The sequence below is a fragment of the Spinacia oleracea genome, chromosome 6 (assembly GCF_020520425.1).
Source record: "Spinacia oleracea cultivar Varoflay chromosome 6, BTI_SOV_V1, whole genome shotgun sequence".
NCBI lineage: Eukaryota > Viridiplantae > Streptophyta > Magnoliopsida > Caryophyllales > Amaranthaceae > Spinacia > Spinacia oleracea.
In genome coordinates, this window is record NC_079492.1 from 26,578,290 (window position 1) to 26,597,145 (window position 18,856).

Genomic DNA, 18,856 nt, shown 5'->3' on the forward strand with positions numbered 1-18,856 from the left:
CCCCCAGGAAAGCACATCCCCAACGGATTAACTCCGGGTATTCAAAAATTCAAGATTCAAAAATTCAAAATTTTCGATGCCAAGCTCCGTCCTTAACTGAAGGCGGGAAGGTACAAGTACAAACCGGAGTCATCACCAACCGCACTGAGGTAGACTCTATCCTTTTTTCTAACGCCTGTTTTATGCAGGTACCGGCGTACAAAGAGTGGTCTCGATTGCAGAACATCTTTATCATTCTCTGTCCCTTTCGAAATACTTTGACTTGCGCTTTCCTAACCGAACGCTCAGTCAAAGTGGGGGCTTCTGTAGACACCTAATTTGTGTCTCCCCTTTGGGATGATAACGATACCATTATCCTTGTTAGGTGATTGGAGTAACTCCAGACGGAAATCCCAATTGCTAAGAAAATTTCCAAATTCAAGATCCAAAATCCAACCGCCGAGGCCGTTCCCCTTTCGGTTCTCGGTATAAAATACAACCTTCCAAAATCAATTTCAAAATCCAAGTACAATCTCATCTAGTAGACCATCCCATTGGTTTTACTAGGCCTTTTCCACTCAAAATCATATAAGGCAAGTCAAATTCGGGCGCCGACCCACAAAACCGAGCATGCCGGGCCCCGTCCCGTAAAACCGGAATTCAAAAACCCGAGAAAGGCTTGTTTTTAGACGCTAAATGATGCCTTAACCTCCAAGAAATTACAAAACGCCAAACCTAGTACTATTCGTACAACAGGTACAACACTACAAGACGAAACAAGGACGATTCCCCGTCCTTGTTTTGGCGGCATTCAAGCCACGTCACCAGCGCCCAGCGCTGGTCCAGCGCCCTGCGCTGACGTGTGCTGGTGCCTTGCACCAATTCCTTCTATAAATACCCCTCATTTCCAGCATAATGGGGAGGAGAACAACAATACAGCGTCGTAATTTCGACATTACGCCTCAAAATACAACTCAAAAACTCCTCAAAAACACATACAAAATTCCTAAATTCAAAAAAAAAGCAATTGGGAGCTCTTGCCTAAATCTAACTAGGTAAATCCGAATCCCATTCTAATCTACTATGTTTCTTTTATTTCTAAATGATTAGCAAGTTGGTGTTTTTTTCAATCATTAAACAACACCACTTGCAACAATCACACATGTTTTCCAAAAAATACAAACTTTTCCAAAATACAAAATACAATTTTCAAAGATTCAAGGATGTCCAAGTTGTTTACAATCACCTCTTGGACTAGAATCACCACTAAACATGGGGTAATCAAAGATAACACCTTTTAACATTTGAAGGTTTAGTCTTTTTGAGATTCAAAACTCCATTTTCAATATACAAGTTCAAGTTTTCAATTTTCAAGATCTTACCATGTTTAGGGTTATTCATAGTTATTTCCCTAAACTAGGATCATTTCAAGTTCAAGTTTCAATCATTTCAAGTTCAAAACTTCAATATTCAAGCTTTCAAGTTCAAGTTTAACATACAAAATCTAGGACATTTGGGTTGAGAAACCTCTCCCAAGTTGAGATTTTTGGCTTTGAATTCGTGTCGGGCCCACTTATTTTTAAGGAGCCACTTGGCGTTCGAATCTCATGTGCCCAAGTACAAATTTCAATTATGCACCTTTCAATATTGCAACTTTAATATCGCACCTTTCAATACCGCAATTTCAATATCGCACTTTCAATATCGCACTTTCAATACCGCAATTTCAATATCGCACTTTCAATATCGCACTTTCAATACCGAAATTTCAATACCGCAATTTCAATACCGCACTTTCAATTCCGCATCTTTACTTGCCTAGTCTCTTTCTAGGCAATGTGGACCTACTCCCTAGTCCTTTTCTAGGGGGTCTTGTATTTACTAATTCCGCACTTTATTTAGTATTGTGATGTTGCTTTATTAGCTTTATCGCTTTCATCACTAACATGCTAAATACAACAACACACAAAGGTTACATCACGCTTAACAAAGATATTTTTGGACAAACCGGCCTTAGCTTCCTTAAATCAATCTTTAAAGCAAAGTGACCACCATACAATTAGAGATTCAATTTGCTCTTAATGCAAACCCACATAGTCTAATCTAGGGTTTATTTTTCGAAAACAATGTTGTGCCAACGTACTTGAATATTTCTAAAGCTCGCCGAATAAGCATTTTGTTCCCGTGCCCGGATCTCACCCATCTGTTTCAAGGATTCAAGGCCTTATCCAAAATAGAGTCACTTGCGGTCTTTCCAAACGAGACTTTAAAAAAATGTTTGGTGGCGACTCTTTCGAGGTACAAAAATTCTACGGTTTTCTAAAGAACCGCCCCTCTTGTAGAACGGGAAACAAGTTTTGACACAAAAAAACCCCCTACGGTAACCTAGAATTCAACCGGCCATAAGCAGCATTATATATACTACTCTCTCATCCAACAATAAAATCAAGCCTCTATTATTGTAAACGTGAATTGTGAAAAAACAAATGTCCCAAAATTTTACTCCCATACACACTATTAATCCGTCCATAGAAAACCTAACGATACAAGCAAGGGTTATCCGACTATGGACAGTTCCTGCCTTCAATAATCCGAGTGAAAGATATACTATTGAAATGGTTTTACTAGATGCAGAGGTAATTCCATCATTCTTATTGTGTTATATTCAATATTAATGTTCGAGTTTTAGTATGTTGCTAACTACTTTTTTATTTTATTTTTATTGTATAATAGGGAGGCTTAGCTTCTATAAAAAAAGGTTTTTATCTCAAAATTTAAGGATGTTTTCACCCAAGGAGAAGCATACAGTATTAAAAATTGGTGTTGGAAAGAATGCTGGAGACTATAAACACACGATGCATCCATACAAAATTAACCTTAGAATGTTTACTCAAGCCGTAGAAGTGGTTGGATCGACCATTTCTATACATGGTTTTGATTTTAAGTCTTATGAAGCACTAAAAGATCTAGACAACGGTGTGTTAATTGGTATAAAAATCTACTTAGTTTTTAAGTATTATATTTATTTATTTTTATATTATTAAATGTTGTTGTTGGTTTTCTGTAAAAAACATATTGTATTGGATATCTTTCTGGAATATTATCAACTTATCGATTTATTAGAGATGGTAACCCTCAAAAATAATCAATATTCAACTAGAGGATTTGCAATAAGTGTATTTTTTATCTTTTTTAAGGAAAATACAATTATGATTTTTGTACTAACTTTGTTGTGTTGTCAATTTTAGGAAAAAAAATGGAGTTGCACTTTGTGGAATCAATATGTTGATCAATTGACAGAATACTTATCTAATCATCCAAATTGTCAAGTTGTTGTTGCCATCCAGTATGCAAAAATCAAGACTTTTCATGGTATATATTATTTGAGTTGGAATTAAATCATTATTGTCATTTTATGCATTTTGATGGGGTTTTGCTTTCTTATACGCTTATCTTTCTTACGCATTTAAGGTGTTGTTGGAATATCGAGTTCCCTATTTGTGATTAGACTCCATATAAATACTGATATTGCAGAGATAAATGACTTTAAAGAGAGGTATGTGTATTTTTTTTATTGTCCTACTACTATTTTTTTTATCTAAATATACTTTTCTAATAATGTATACTTGCAAAAAAAAAATTGTCATGCATATTTAGGAGTGAAAGAAAGACTTCTTCAAAAATGGTGGCACAAATAAGTAGTCACATCTCTCAAAAAAATTAAAACGAGTTCTTGAAAAAATCGGAGAGGAAACATGTTGATGAGATTCGTGAAATGCAGGAAGTGAGCACATCAATTATTTTACTTGATGCTTATATATATAGACATTAAATACCCCGTAGTATTCCTAACAAATAATTGTTTTTCTATTGAGTTTGCTCCTAAATTAAAAAAAATATTACATTGAAGATACTAATTTTTGTTTTTTATGGCATAGGTTTGCAACTGTGTGACATTGACCACAATCAATTCTATTGAGCTTGAGAATCGTTGGTTCTACCTTGTATGTCAGAAAGACTACAAGAAAGTTCAAGATCAAAAAATTGATGAGCTAACGAAGTTTTGGTGCGAAAAGTGCAATAATTATGGATGAATCAGGAAGTGCTTCATTTGTTATTTATGATAGCGAGGTGGTACAAATCTTAGGAAAGTCTGCATTACATATAAGAGACTGTAGGTATACTTAGTTCATATGTGGTTATTGTACAATTCTTATCACGTCATTGTTCCTATATGTTACTATATACTAAAAGTGTATTACATACTATTATAAATCCTTTGATCAATTTTTAATCTTGATGCAAGATGGAACTAAGGATGACAATGACGATTCAGTGCCTAAAGATTTAAAAGAACTACTGGACCGGAAGTTTTTATTTAAGGTTAAAGGTACAGATTATAACCTTAAGCAAAGCTGCCCATTATTCACAGTAACAAAAATTTCTGATGATGTAGACCTTATAAAGACATTCCAAGATGTAGACGATTCTAATGAGGTACGTTTATAATCAAATAAAACTCTAATACTTAACAAGATTCAATTGCTTACCCTCTCTATTTATAATAGGTTATGGAGCATGAAGAACAACTAGATGTGACTTCAAAATCAGTCAACCATTGCAAGGATACTAACACCGAGAAGGTATAAAAATAAATATCTAAAACTATATTAAACACACATATACATTTGTTGTTTGAGACATATGTAGCTCATTAGGTCTATTATATGCAGAATATATGCAACAATGACAAAGAGAATATGGATGACAATTGTGAGGAACTTTGTATCACTCCAAACCATAAAAGAAGCTTTGAAGAGTTGGGGTGCACAAGCTCAGAAGGGCATATTACATCTTCTGAGTTTTCTACTAATAAAACTCAGCGAAGGATTGTCGTCAAAAAAGAGAAGGACTAAAGTGACTTGAAAAAGATTTAAGAGTATTTATTTTCATTAGTATTAATAGTCTGGTACTTTTTTGTTTAAATCTTTTCTGTTTGATGATTTTGGATTTTGCAGTGTTCTTTTCTTTTCATGTCGTTTTTCTTGGTTAATAAAAGCCTTTGAATTTTTGTCAGTTTTCTGCTTTGTTCCTTATTTTTTAATACTTAATTATAATTAATAGCATGATAAGTTTGAACAAAACAGAAACAGTTATGGGCCTTAACAAATTACACCACAAAATTGACCAAAACATCATGATAAGAATTGAAAATAGATAGGAAACCTATGCAACAAAGTACTAGGTTCAGCTACTGTTTCTTTAAAAAAAAAAGTAGAATAAAAACCTGAACACGGTCTTTTATAACACTAAGAAGCTGCCAATCATGAGAAACATCAGCAACTAATACAATAGCTTCTCCCTTTTGGATGCGAACATTGTCAAACCAATAAAAGTAAAGAAACACTGAATCTTATACTGATCATAGAGTAGATAGGCTGAAATTATTGAAATTGGTATTGCGGTAACATTCAGCTAAGGGTAACAAGAATATACCAGGTTCAACTACTGTGAACGAAAAATAAAAAGTATAATACAAACCTGAACAGGGCCTTTTATAGCACTAAGAAGCTAGACGTGCGGAGAAAAATCAGCAACTGCATTCGTTAGCTTCTCCTTCTAGATGCGAACATTGTCAAACCTAGAAAAGAAAAGCTGAATCTTAATCTGATCAGAAAGAGTAATCTAGGCTGAAAATATGGAAATCGGTATTGCAATGTCATTCAGCTAAGTGTAACCATATTGCAATGTCAGTCTGTGATTCATAAGCAAAGAATAGCAACAAATCAGTACCTTGGATTAAGAATAGGAACACTGAATCATTAGGAACACAATTAAGCTACTGTTGTAAATTTTAATACATTTTTCACACACTGCAATGATTTGCACACACTGGCAATAGAAGTTATATCCATTTTTCACACACTGCACTGATTTCCACACACTGTAATAGAAGTTATATCCATTTTTCACACATTGCTCTGAGACGACATGGTACAATGTGGGATGCAAGACTTGGGGAAGCGATGGCTACTCGCTTTGGCCTGTGGGTAGCTAACAGACATGCCTATACAAAAGTTGAGTTGGAGTGCAGTGGCGAAGGCAATGTGGATGCAAGAGGAAGCTGGGCATGCATAACACATTTAGACTTGATGTTGGATGATACAATTAATATTAGATTGCATTTTACTACTTTTAAATGCAGTCATGTTCGTAGAGCTGGGGATGCCGTGGCTCATTTGGCAACTAGATTACTTCCCTCTATTGGGGTGGAGCAGGTTTTTGTAGATTTATTCCCGCAAGGTATCACAACCTTAGCGGGCCTTGATTTGATTCAGTAATAAAACTGCCCCGTTTTTCCCTCAAACCAAAAAAAAACCCACCCTACAGTAATAACCGCATACCAAGTATTACTATAAGGAATTCATATCCTGTAAATGAGTGATATAAATATATAGTATGATCCAAATGAAAGCCCGACATGATAGCTCACAGGTAGAGTATCGGAATCAGTAAACAAAGGTTGAATGCAGTTTACCTTGATGCACATTGCATTATTCAAAGACCTGCTTTATTACCTATTTACCTACACATAAACAAAGGCTAAATGCAGATTACATGAATGATGAATCTATAAGGGCATTGCCCCTAAAAGGACTGGAAATTTCGGAGAAGTGAGAACTTCATAAGATTTCTAAAATATGAGCCTATGGTCAAAAAACATTCAGAACGAAACAAATTCTAATTCTAACAGTCTCAAAACTTAATTGAGGTGACAACGCTAATTTAACTTGGATAGAAGTTAGAACTAACAGAAGCAACAAAAATATTTTATACACTTATGCTTTGTCGACACTTTTGAATCCCATAAAAGTGACAGATTATCCAATCCCATAAAAGTGACATATTTTTAAATCCCATAAAAGTGAAAGATTTTTTAATCCCATAAAAATGACAGATTTCTAAATCCCATAAAAGTGATGGATATATAAAAGATAAAATCATAAAAGATATTGTAATCTAGGGCAAAAAAGAGTTTTACAATTTATTTATGATTAAGGAAAATATTGTGTAATGACAGATTTTTAAAACCCTAAAAGTCACAGATAATTATGGGATAAAACTAAAAAAGAATCATTAATAGTTTGCCACCAATATCAAACTTAATTTATAAATTTGTCACTGTAAACCCTAACAGTTTCTAAAGTAGAAAAGTAATGAATCCCACGTTTTCTAGATATGACATATTTCTTTTAACCTTAAAATAAACACCTTTAATAGTAACCTGTCATTTTTACGCTACATTCTTAACCAGAAAAGTTTTTACAGAGGAAGAAAAGGATGGATCAAATGCTTAAGAAAAATGCCAGGATGAACAGATTAACCACTTTAAGGGAAAAGCGACAACGACTATCAATTGAAGCAAGAAGGACATCAAGCCAGTCAAGAAAACCACTAAGAGATATATCAAATGGTAAGTTCTCTTATTAATTCTTTAACATTTACGGATGAGCATTATAGAGGGTGTTTTCATTGAAAAAAATAAGGAAAATATTTTCAGATAAGAGTCTTCTTAATGTATTGTTAATATACCTCAACTTTGTAGTCTCCGATGATTATGGTCAATCATCTTCAAGTCAGAATCAGTTTCGTACTCCTGGAGAACTAGCAACATCATATGTGTATCATAGCACCAAAGACTCTCATTGCATCAATGGGGTTGCTGCATCTAATCATTCATCTGAATCAATCAAACAAATGGAGACCAGTGGCATGAATATAACACCAGATAGATTCACAAGCGAAAACAATACTAACCATGCAAGTACTTCTTCAGGTATATATTATATTTTACAGGCTATTACACCATAAAAAATTCAAATTAAAAATTCAGTCAATTTGCGAAATACTTATACATTAACACAAGTATCATTCTCATTATAGCATTTAGGCATCATATGGATACCGATAGCGAAGGTAACTCAAATGTTGATTATGGAGGTATCGGCCGACCATTAATATTTTGTTTAATGTATTATTCTGTAGCTTATTACTATATCAATTTCAATACAGAACATGAGATCGTCGATGAACTGATTGAGGACGACTCAAATATTGACATGGAAGGTTTGAAACATCTCATCACTTCCCATGCCACTAGAAGAAAAAAGCTCAAGTGCGGGCTATATTTTAAGGGGTTAAGTGCGGGCTTTTACATGTGCAGCACATGGCTTGCCCGCACTTGATGTGCTGCCAATTTTGGTGCAGCACTTGATACTTCAAGTGCTGCCAATTTACAAAATGAGCCCGCACTTGACAAATTTGGTGCTGCCAATTTTGCAATATGAGCCCGCACTTGACAAAGTTTGTGCTGCCAATTTTGAAAATGAGCCCGCACTTAACAAATTTTGTGCTGCCAATTTTGGAAATTAGCCCGCACTTGACATAAAAATGGGCAGCACAAGCATAAAAAAGAGTCGCACTTGATATTGTAGACACCTACTTTTGTCCCCGTTCCCGCAAGGGAAAGGTTCGAAGATGAAAGCGTAAATCTCCACTTGACAACGCATCTCCTATAAAATAAACGAATCTCGATTCCCCATTTCATTTCACTCGAAACCTGCTATTTATGGAAACCTGCTAAAAATAGTAACTGCCGTAAAAGGTAGCTTCTAAAAGTGGCAAATCATAAAAGATAGAAACCTGTCAGAATTAGGTGTTGCATTCCAACATAAATCCTAAATGAGATAGAAAACTGCGAGAATCCTATTCCTAATATGATTCAGAAATAAGAGTTACGTATTAATTAAAATCCTAACGAGCCTAGAGTTCGTAACGGGCCCAGACGCATTCCGTCATAAAATTGATACGCGCTAAAAGACTCGAATTAATCTCAAACTCTACGGATTTCAGGAATCCAAATCTGACTAAAGAAAACAGCCCAGACCCTATTTTCAACGCCTGGCTCTGGGCGCCGAAAGGCCTGGGCGCTGAAAATACCTGGGTACGTGTTTTTTCCTAATTCTTTGTGGATTAGAACTCTGCAATTCTATCTTTCCACGAACTCTTCCCTATAAATAGGCCCCTAAATTCGACGTGAAAGGACACAACAACACATAATTATACTCTGAGTATTGACTCCAACCCTTAGCCTAAGCCTCTCGCTGCGAAATTGTTCACGCGTTCTGTCGCAATCGATCCATAAATCGAACAGAACGTATCCTGTCCCATAATCGAGATTCGTTAAATAAAAAGGAGAAATAGCAAAGTCAAAGTGGTTAGTTTTCTGAGAACCGTGACGCACCTCTCAAGGGTGCGTCATAATGTGTCCCTTTTCGATGATTTAACTGCTTTCCTCGCCCTTTTTATGAACTGTTAAACTAACCTAATCTGATTGTTCTATCACGCCTAACAAATATAATATTTTTGGGAAATCGGATTATCATGCTAGGTCCTTCAATGCTATTTAAATCAGATAATCACGATCGAATTAGTATTATATGTTGCATATTGCTAAAATCAACTCAGATTAGTTTAATAGTTAACGCATGTCCCTTCAATTATTTATGCTGAGCTAGTAAGGATATCCTGCCTCTGGAGTTATCGACGAGCGAATTACTCCTCTCGGTAGTTACAGTCCCCCGAACCCTCAATCTCTACCTTGCGGGTGTATATTGAGAGATCCCCACACCAGGGATCACAAGAGAACCTACGGCCGTCGTGGTCAAACATAATTGCACTCCCTTTATGTCACGATAACCGGGTTTTGTCAGTTTTTCTCATAGTCGTTAAAAACTGAATGGCGACTCCTATATTAATAGTCAATTGGGTGTATACTCACAGGAAATCCAATTACACTTGATTGAATAAAAAGAATCGTCACACCCACGAGGGACAAGGTCACGCATTAGCCCCGCGCTTTTTCGACCCCCTCACAGTGGCGACTCCACTGGGGATAGTGAAGGAAATACTCGTGCTTGTAGGTAATCAAAATAGCCGAAGGGTGAAACGATCCTACCCCGCGTTTATTTCCCCATCAAGTTGGGACGACCTGAAAATCAGCATATTAATGTGAACGGGCAGAACATCATAACGAATCTCGGCTCCCTCGGGATTTGGGACTAAGGATACCTTTTTTCGCCAATAGGGGGGTGCATACGCCTCGCATGTTTCCCACTCGGTACTTGTGCAGGTAGTACACCTATCCCGAACCCAATCGCTCGCTCATTAGGTCCCTCTCGCCTGCATGCCCCCTTGGCTTGCACTTGCGGGTTGGCCTCTTGAGCGAAATTCGTCTGTTGAAGACACTACCTCGACCGGGGCATGTGTTGGATCTACGATAGAAGCGGTACCAAGCCAGGCGCAGATAACTACCCATAGAAGCCTATCATAAACTACGTGACATATTTAATTTTCAAATCCATGTTTGTAATATAGTTATGTGTAGCGAAATATGTGATTGTGTGTGACAAACTATCCTAGAAAACCAACGACCTTAAAAACTGCCCAAACATTCATAGACTAATTTTCCAAAGAGTTATACCAAAACACGTGTTCCGCAAACCCGAATGAGCGCCACAAAATAAGCGACACTCGGGATGGCCTGTAACGAATCCCACAAACGCTGTTACGCGTAAAGGACGTTATTAGGAAAGCACGCAAATCGAAGTCGCATAAACAGAAAACAGAAAACGAGAACCAGCCAGGGACGAATTTTCAACGCCCCTGGCCGGGCGCCAGAATTTCTCACGCCCCTAGCTGGGCGTTGAAGTTGCTGCTTGGCCTTCTGGTCAGGCGCAGCAGCCTCGGTGCCCGAGCGAAAGGAAAATACGTAGCACAAAAAAAAATGTTCATCAAAAGAATTGCTACGAGGGCGTAAGAAAAGCACTCGATTTCAAAAAAAAGCGACTCGTCAACAATTAATAACTCTTTGTATCGTTGTTAGGCCTCCTACGACGACAATGCTCGGCACCAAAACCGAACATGCTAACAACTATGAATGTCACACGGGAAAGTGTTTCGAAAATCCAAAGAATGACCAAAATCAAAAAAAATAACCAAAAAGTGTACCGACAAAAGAAAGAGTGAAAAACCAATTTAGAGAGTCGAAGTCCAGACTAAGTAATGCTTGAAACTTTGGGAACCTAAACTTTAGCTTATCTTATGCCTAGGACTGGTCCTACCACTTGGTGCCGATCAGGGAATCAACGGTTAGTGCGTCTCGAAGATACATCGCCAACACCAGGTTTAGTAACTCCAAGCTCCGTCCGTCGTCCCTCATTTCAAGGATCTCCGCTTCCCCAAACATGTCCATCGAAGATTTGCGAGACCAGATGGTCCAAATGACCCAACTTATGGGCCAGCTGAAAATGGAAAATGAAGCTTTAGCGGCTGCGCAAGCCAAAAATGACCTCGAAAACGAGAAGAGGATTGAAAAAATGGTCCTACAACAATCCTGAACCTTTTCCTGGCAAATTACCAGAAAAGTTCAGTTCATCTGACTTACCAAAGTTCAAGGCCACGGACAACCCCCGTGATCATCTACTGAGCTTTGTCAATACCATGAACTTGAAAGGCGTGGACAAGTCCATGTACTTACCTGCATTTCCTTTGTCCATGGAACCTGTGCCGCTCAAATGGTACTATCACCAGGACCCTAAGCTCTTCCCCACTTGGGAAGACTTTGTCAATGTCTTCATCAAGCAATACTCGTCGAACATGGATTTCCAAGTCACCATGCGCGAGCTGGAAGTTCTCTTCCAAAAGAAAAATGAGGGTTTCACAACCTACTTTGCTAGATGGAGGGACCAGGCGGCCCAGCTAATCAATAGGCCTCCCGAAACAGAATTGGTCCAAAAATTCATTGACAACCTGGACCCGGCTTACAGACAACACCTTAGGTACCTGGGACTCGACACTTTCAAAAGAGTTTATGATGTGGGGATAAAGATCGAGGACGACCTCGCCAAAACCATACAGAGCAAACCCACATATAAGAACAACACCTATAATCGGGGTAACACATCCCAAGCCCAAGAAGTCCATGCTGTAGAAGAGACTCCCGCCCGAAGAAATCCTGTAAGATGGGTCCGAGACCGAAAGTTTTCCCCACTCGGGTCAACTTTGGTACAAGCCTTTGAAAGACTAACCAATCAAGGAAAGTTGAGACCTATAGGCCCCACCCGTGACCCTCCTGTCAAAAACAAATATTGGGTCGAAGGTACTTACTGCAAATTCCATCAAGGAAATGGGCATGACACTGAAAACTGTTGGACTCTAAAACATACGACCCAGGACATGATAGAGGATGAAGTGATACCTCTCCCTAACGTTGGCAAACCCAACAACAACAAGAGCCCACTCGGCTCTTGTCACATCTCTCTCGACCAACCAGAGAATTTCGACCCCACGGTGTATATTACACCTCAAGGTGCACCACTCGCTGTGGTCCCTATGGATCGAATCGAGAGGGAAGTGTGCGGTGTGTGGAATGATGATGCTGAAGATATTTACCTATCTCAAGTCTCGGGCCAGGACCTCTTCACTGAAACTTGGCCCGGGTATGCTCTCATTGACACCACCCCTCAAGAGCCCGAGGTCGACAACCTCACTCGATCCGGAAGGATATACCAACCGGATATTCGCCCACCTCCTATGGACGACATCCCGGTTAGGCAAACTCCTGAGAATGGACGGCACGCCACCGTCGCGGAAGTCATTGAAAATCCTCTCCTGAAACAACTAAAAAGAACCAAGGCCAAGATTACCATCTGGGATCTTATGTGTACTTCAAAGGAACATCGCGAAAAGCTTATTCGCTCACTCGACCTCATCTCAGTACCTACAGATATCACACCTGACTCATTGGTTAGCCATGTCACGAGAGATGCCGGAGAAAAGGCCATAGTTCTCACTGATAAAGACTTACCCAAAGAGGGGGGTGCTCACAATAAAGCCCTTTACCTAGTGGTAGGATGCAAAGGACAAAACATCCCCCTAGCGCTCGTAGATAATGGTTCGGCGGTTAATGTCTGCCCATTGCGAACCGCCCATTGCTTGGGGCTAGGAAACGATGACTTCCAAACCTCCACGCAAGGGGTACGAGCTTATGATAACTCCCGAAGGCCTGTATTGGGAAAAATCAACCTTACCATACAAACCGGGCCTGTGGCACGCACCACGGAGTTTCAAATAATCGACATCAAGCCCACTTTCAACCTCCTCTTGGGGCGACCTTGGCTCCATGACTTAGGAGGTGTGGCTTCTACCTTGCACCAAATGGTTAAACTTAACCATAACGGGGTAATACTAGAAATCTGCGCCCCTCCTCTCGACGTCAGTTGTACTATGGTCGGAACGGCTGAAACTGCAGACGACCTTTATGGGTTTCAAATGGAAGAAACAATCCAGTTTATCGAAGATTATGACCCAGCATTCCTAGACCCGCATGCATCCCGAGTCATCCCTAGAATGCTGTTAGCTCAAGGCTATTTTCCAAGAACCCCATTGGGCATAAGGAAGAAGGAATGCACATTCTATCCTTTTCCCGACAAATCTACTCCCTTTGGCTTAGGTTATGAACCAACGGAGGAAGATATTGCTGACCGCCTATCCAGGCTACGCCTTAACAAAACCAAACAAACCACCCTCCTTCCCCCATATCAAAGGACCCTTAACGGGATGTTCGTTCGGGAAGGAGAAGAACACCCATGCTGTGATTTCCCTGAACCCTTCGTTCAGGATGGCTTGCTAAAACCCGGATTTGAAATTTTCCATGACTGCCACACCTTGGATGAGGCACCCCACCTCACCAAGACTAAAACAGCTGAAATATTGGACAACCAGGCTTTATGGACATTGTTTAACGAATCGAGGCCTATGGAGAACGAGACTGTGATGACTACCCTAGCTTTACAAGATGAAGGTTTCGATCCAACCCGGTTAATCTCTCATGCATCAACACTAGAAGAGGTCGAGAACGGATGGGTGAAGACATATCAGTGGGTCAACGCAAAAGGAATGGAATTCAAGATGAGTACCGGTGAAGGACCGAAGTTTTATGAGACTAAACCCCAGGCTTGAGCCACATAGAGCACCATTAGTAAAAAGCGCCTAGTAGTTCTTTAGATTGGTAGAAAAAATAATAGAGACTTTAGATGGTCCTAAGGCCCCTTAGAATATGGGTCAGTTTTATTTCAGTGTGTTTTCCTTACTTTCCGAATCAATAAAGCCGTAATATTTCTCCTAAAAATTTTATTTTAACACTAAATAAACACCAAATGTACTTGCAAAATACAAAAATAAAGAGGCGTCCCACTCTAGGCCCAACAAACAAAGCCCACTCGGTTTTGAAATACTGCCATAGGAACCAATTCCCGAAACCCACAAAATAAACCACACTATCCCATTCATATCCCCAAAACCTAAAAAGCCAACCAGTGTCATCATAAGAGCCAATCCATGCAACCCAAAATCAAAGGAAATCAAAAATTTAAAACAATGCAAATGTTACCAAAAAAACAGATTCATAAAACATAGATTCCATCATACCCTTCACTAACAACCCACCTCCAAATCCTACACAAAGATCTTCATAACTTCCGCACCCTAACTCCATTTTCAAAACTGTTTTGAGTCACCAATAGAAAAAATTAATCTGAACAAAAGTGTAAAAAAGTGTTAGACATATAAAAGAGGAGAAACCAAATTAAATGAAAACTAAAAATACGCCTTTATTAAAATATAATAAGAAGGAAAACAGAGTGCTAAAAATAAAAACAAACACGACTGAAATAAATAAAGGGCACCTACACCCTAGCAAGAACTACACTACTCTAGTTCTTCCGGATCATCAAATAAAAGTCTTGTAGAGAGCAATGTTCGCAGGATCCACCCCCACAGTCTTCTGCGCTGCCCCAATATCAATCTCCATAAGAACCGGCTCCTGGACACTAACTTCCAAAGATGTCAAGGCTTCAGAAACATTCTCGATTATAGCCCGCTCAGCCTCGAAGGCACAGGCAATGGTGGGAGAAGGATTACTATCATCAACTGGACTAGACACTATTTCTACAGGCGGCTGAGCCTTCCTAACCCATACATTGTTCCGGCGACGATCTTCGCGAGAGCTTGCATTTCTTTTAACAACAGCAGGCCCCTTCATGTTAGGCATCTTTTTAGGCCTGAAACTGGAACGGGGAGGAACTTCCTTTCGCTTTCGATCAGGACGAGCTTTCACAGTCTTAATACTATAGGTACGAGGTCTGGCAGAATCAGGACCCTCATACTTAACACGAATACGAGGTATGAAAAGCTCAGCCGGCTCCCCATTTCAAGCCTCGGTCCTCACATCTTTGTCATCGGAGCTCATCTACAACTTGTAGTTTTCAGAAAGACCCACAAAGCCATTTGTAGCTACGGCCCAACGCGGGAGACCATCATAATACTTGGCCCACGCTAGGACCCGTGTTTGTGCAAAGGCTGCTACCTTAGGTGGTACCGTATCAGAAAAGGGGATAGTCTGCCTTAAACCATATTGACGCATGACTCGGTAAGGGAAAATATAAATGGGACGAGATAGCCCCAACAAAGAAACATAAACCGATACATCAGACCCCCCTGTCATAGTAGTCAAACCCCACCATGGTATCACCCACTTAATAGAAAAAATGCCATAAGTAAAAAATGAGGTCCATTCGGCCTCGTCCTGGCCTTGGTGCAAGTATTTTCGGTTACCCAAAGCTATAGGGCGATAATGTTTAGGATCGGCAGGAGCTTCCAAAAGTCTAAGCCGTTCCGCAAGCCAAATCTGCAAAAATAGGTACGATCGAATCAAAAGAATGAAAAGAAAGAAAAAACGGTTCCTGGGGCGCAGTTTCAACGCCCAGGACCAGGCGCCGAAAATTCCAGCGCCCAGCCCTGGGCGCTGAATCTCAGCCCCAGGCAAAAAGAAATATATGCAAAAAAAACATACATGCGCGCAAGGAAAAGATCGATTACCTGCAGTAATAGGGGGCTTCCCTTAAAATGTTCGGATTTGGCATCCTTCTTCAGTTCATCCGCACTCAGCAAAGTCTCAGCAACAACCAACGGCATAATAGAATAGCAACTTTCCATCTGGCTAATCAAGGGGATCAACCTTATGTCACCGAACTCACCATTATTATTCGACAGCAAATAATGATTCAACAAGCAAAATACAAGGGCTCGAATGTTCAATTTTTGTTCGGTCATATTTTTACTAGGCCTAAAATGATGTTTTACAAGTTTTGCCAAGTTAACCTTATCATCTACAACAATTTCAGCAAACATGTTATCATCTAGCCCTAGGAAAGCCCTTATGGTTGTTTTACCCTCTTCAATAGTGCCAGGGGTAATATGAGTAGCATTAGTAGGATAACCAAGGATCGCAGCAAATTCATCAGGCAAAGGACATATTTCATTGCCCCGAAAGGCAAAAACATGATGATCGGAGTCCCAAAAGCTTAGGGCAGCATGCAGAAAATTATAATCAATGTTAATTTGTTGTAAGCCTAAAAGTGCCTCTAAGTGGTATTCTTTTAACAAAGCTTTTTCTGTGGGAGTAAGGGCCCGTAGCCAACGCCTAACAGTTCGTTGGAGTGAGAAAGTAGGGATCGACATGGCAAAGCAGTAAATAATTAGAGCACAGCAAAGGAGAGAAAGAATTTGAGAGTGGTGGAAAATAAGGACGTATCTAGCCCCTATATATAGCTGAACGCACCCAATGACATCCTGATCCTATTCGGAAGCGTGTTAGGAGATCCGAAAATCAAATATTACCATGAAAGGACTTTCAGCGCCCACGCCTGGGCGCCAAAATGTTTAACGCCTGGCCTTGGGCGCTGAAAATGCAGCCCAAGGCCCAGATTTCACAAAACACGGAACAGGTAAGGACTTAAGACCGTGTTGCTAAACACGAGGCCCTATTGCAAGTAGGATCAAGCCCAAAGCACCTTTAGCTCCCAAATAAGCAAAAATAATAATAACATTGAAACTTGGTCGAAACTTAGACTCGTCTCAGAAAATGCTTATGTACACTTTCAAAAAAAAAGAGCAAGTTAAATATCATGGTCATTCTTCGAAACACCAAAAATATGTGTCGTCAAGTCATTGGTTCTCCAAAGAAAAAATGTTTGTCTGTCAAAGGGTTAATCCGGGCCAAGCTAAAACCGGATGTCGCCTGAAAACTAAAGTCGCATTCCACGGCTTCGCTAAAATAGCACACTACTATAGGAGGTCGCTCGCACATACGAGCATGACCCCAAACATGATTACAAGATGCGAAAAACAACCGACGAGCCCCAGTGCTTGGGGGCTCGCAAAAAAATAGACTCCAACGAGGAACGCGCGATCAAAATCACATTCCCAGACTGCGCCACACACCATATCATGTTTGGATATCTCAAAAAAAAAAAATTGTTAAACAAAAATATACACAGTGTGGACCCACTTATAGGACACATCTAATCAGGAAATATTACGACCCACCAACAGGTTGTAATCACAAAAGCCCTTCTACATAGGCAAAATAAGAAATTCAAAATGGGCTCGCCCACCCTCAGCGGGCGGGGTCTGCGTCACTAGCCGCGCAGGTCCTCAGTTTTCGAAAGAAATAAAATCTTCAAATTTAAAATAGGCTCGCCATCTTCAGCCGGCGGGGTCTACGGCGCAAACCACGTAGGTCCTTATTTTCAAAACAGCAAAATAAATTTCAAAACAGATTCGTCCACTTCTATCGGACGGGGCGTCCACCCTCAGCGGACAGGTTCGCCATCTTCAGCCGGCGGGGTCTACGTCACAAACTGCGTGTGAGGTTATGATTCATATGACAGTTCATAAATCATGCGGAAAAACCATAAAGCCAGGAAACATATTATTTACACATAATCATTTAGCATAGTTTAGATGCATACTCTTTGTTGCGTGCCTTCCCTAGCTGCGCCCGAACCGAACAAGAACAAGTCTTTAGGACTCCAAATGTCGTCCCTCCATAGATAGTCCACAGCACGTCCGGATCCGCCTTAAGATTGACCAACTAGAATCGCCCTTAAGGTTCTAATATTTTCGGTTAGGTAGGCAAGAATATTGGCTGATTTTTCTGCTTAAAAATCTTAGTTTTGAATACTTAAAACTTGTGTTATAAATAATGACCCCTAGGCCTTTATTTATAGAGTTATGGAAAAGGAATCGTAATCCTAGTAGGATACGAATTAATTGAAATTAGAATCCTACATGAATTCTATTTAATTAATTTATCCAATTAGGAATAGAAATTTAATCATACACTAACTCTTGTAGATTTAGGAATCACGCATGAGCACAAACTCTCACACACACGGCAGCCACAAGGGCTGCCCATGCGCGTGCGAGCAGCAGCCCACGCAGCGCGGCCCACGCATCCGTGGCCTTGGCGCGCGCTGGGCCTGCCTTGTGGTAGGCCTGGGCGCTGCCTTGGCTGGGCTTGTGGCGCGCGTGCTTGCTGGGCGATGGCCCGGCTTCGTGCTGGGCCTTCGTCCGGCAGGCCTCGTCCGATGCTAATTCGTACGATACGCTTCCGATTAAATTTCCAGTTCCGGAATTTATTTCCGATACGAACAATATTTAATATTTCCGATTCCGGAATTAATTTCCGTTTCGAACAAATATTTAATATTTCCGTTTCCGGAATTATTTTCCGATTCCGGTAATATTTCCGATTCTGACAATATTTCCGTTTCCGGCAATATTTCCGATTCTGGTAATATTTCCATTTCCAATAATATTTTCCTATACGTACCATGTTTCCGTTTCTGGCAACATCTACGACTTGGATAATATTCATATTTCCGATACGATCCATATTTCCGTTTCCGGCAAT

At 39.9% G+C, this 18,856-nt stretch overlaps 1 protein-coding gene across 1 annotated transcript; it reads left to right on the forward strand.

The window, feature by feature from the left end:
- The first annotated feature begins 2,465 nt into the window (after positions 1–2,465).
- Positions 2,466–3,933, forward strand: LOC130463020 (uncharacterized). Its single transcript, XM_056832035.1, has 4 exons — positions 2,466–2,615; positions 3,228–3,351; positions 3,451–3,535; positions 3,918–3,933. Exons 1-4 carry the CDS (start codon positions 2,466–2,468, stop codon positions 3,931–3,933), a joined length of 375 nt encoding a protein of 124 aa, XP_056688013.1.
- The last annotated feature ends 14,923 nt before the right edge of the window (positions 3,934–18,856 follow it).

What these genes read in the sequence shown, in the direction of transcription:
- LOC130463020 (XM_056832035.1), top strand. Translation starts at nt 2,466, where the DNA reads ATGTCCCAAAATTTTACTCCCATACACACTATTAATCCGTCCATAGAA. An exon ending in TGGTTTTACTAGATGCAGAG is followed by an intron (nt 2,616 to 3,227) that starts GTAATTCCATCA and finishes TGTCAATTTTAG; the next exon opens with GAAAAAAAATGGAGTTGCAC. An exon ending in AAAAATCAAGACTTTTCATG is followed by an intron (nt 3,352 to 3,450) that starts GTATATATTATT and finishes TACGCATTTAAG; the next exon opens with GTGTTGTTGGAATATCGAGT.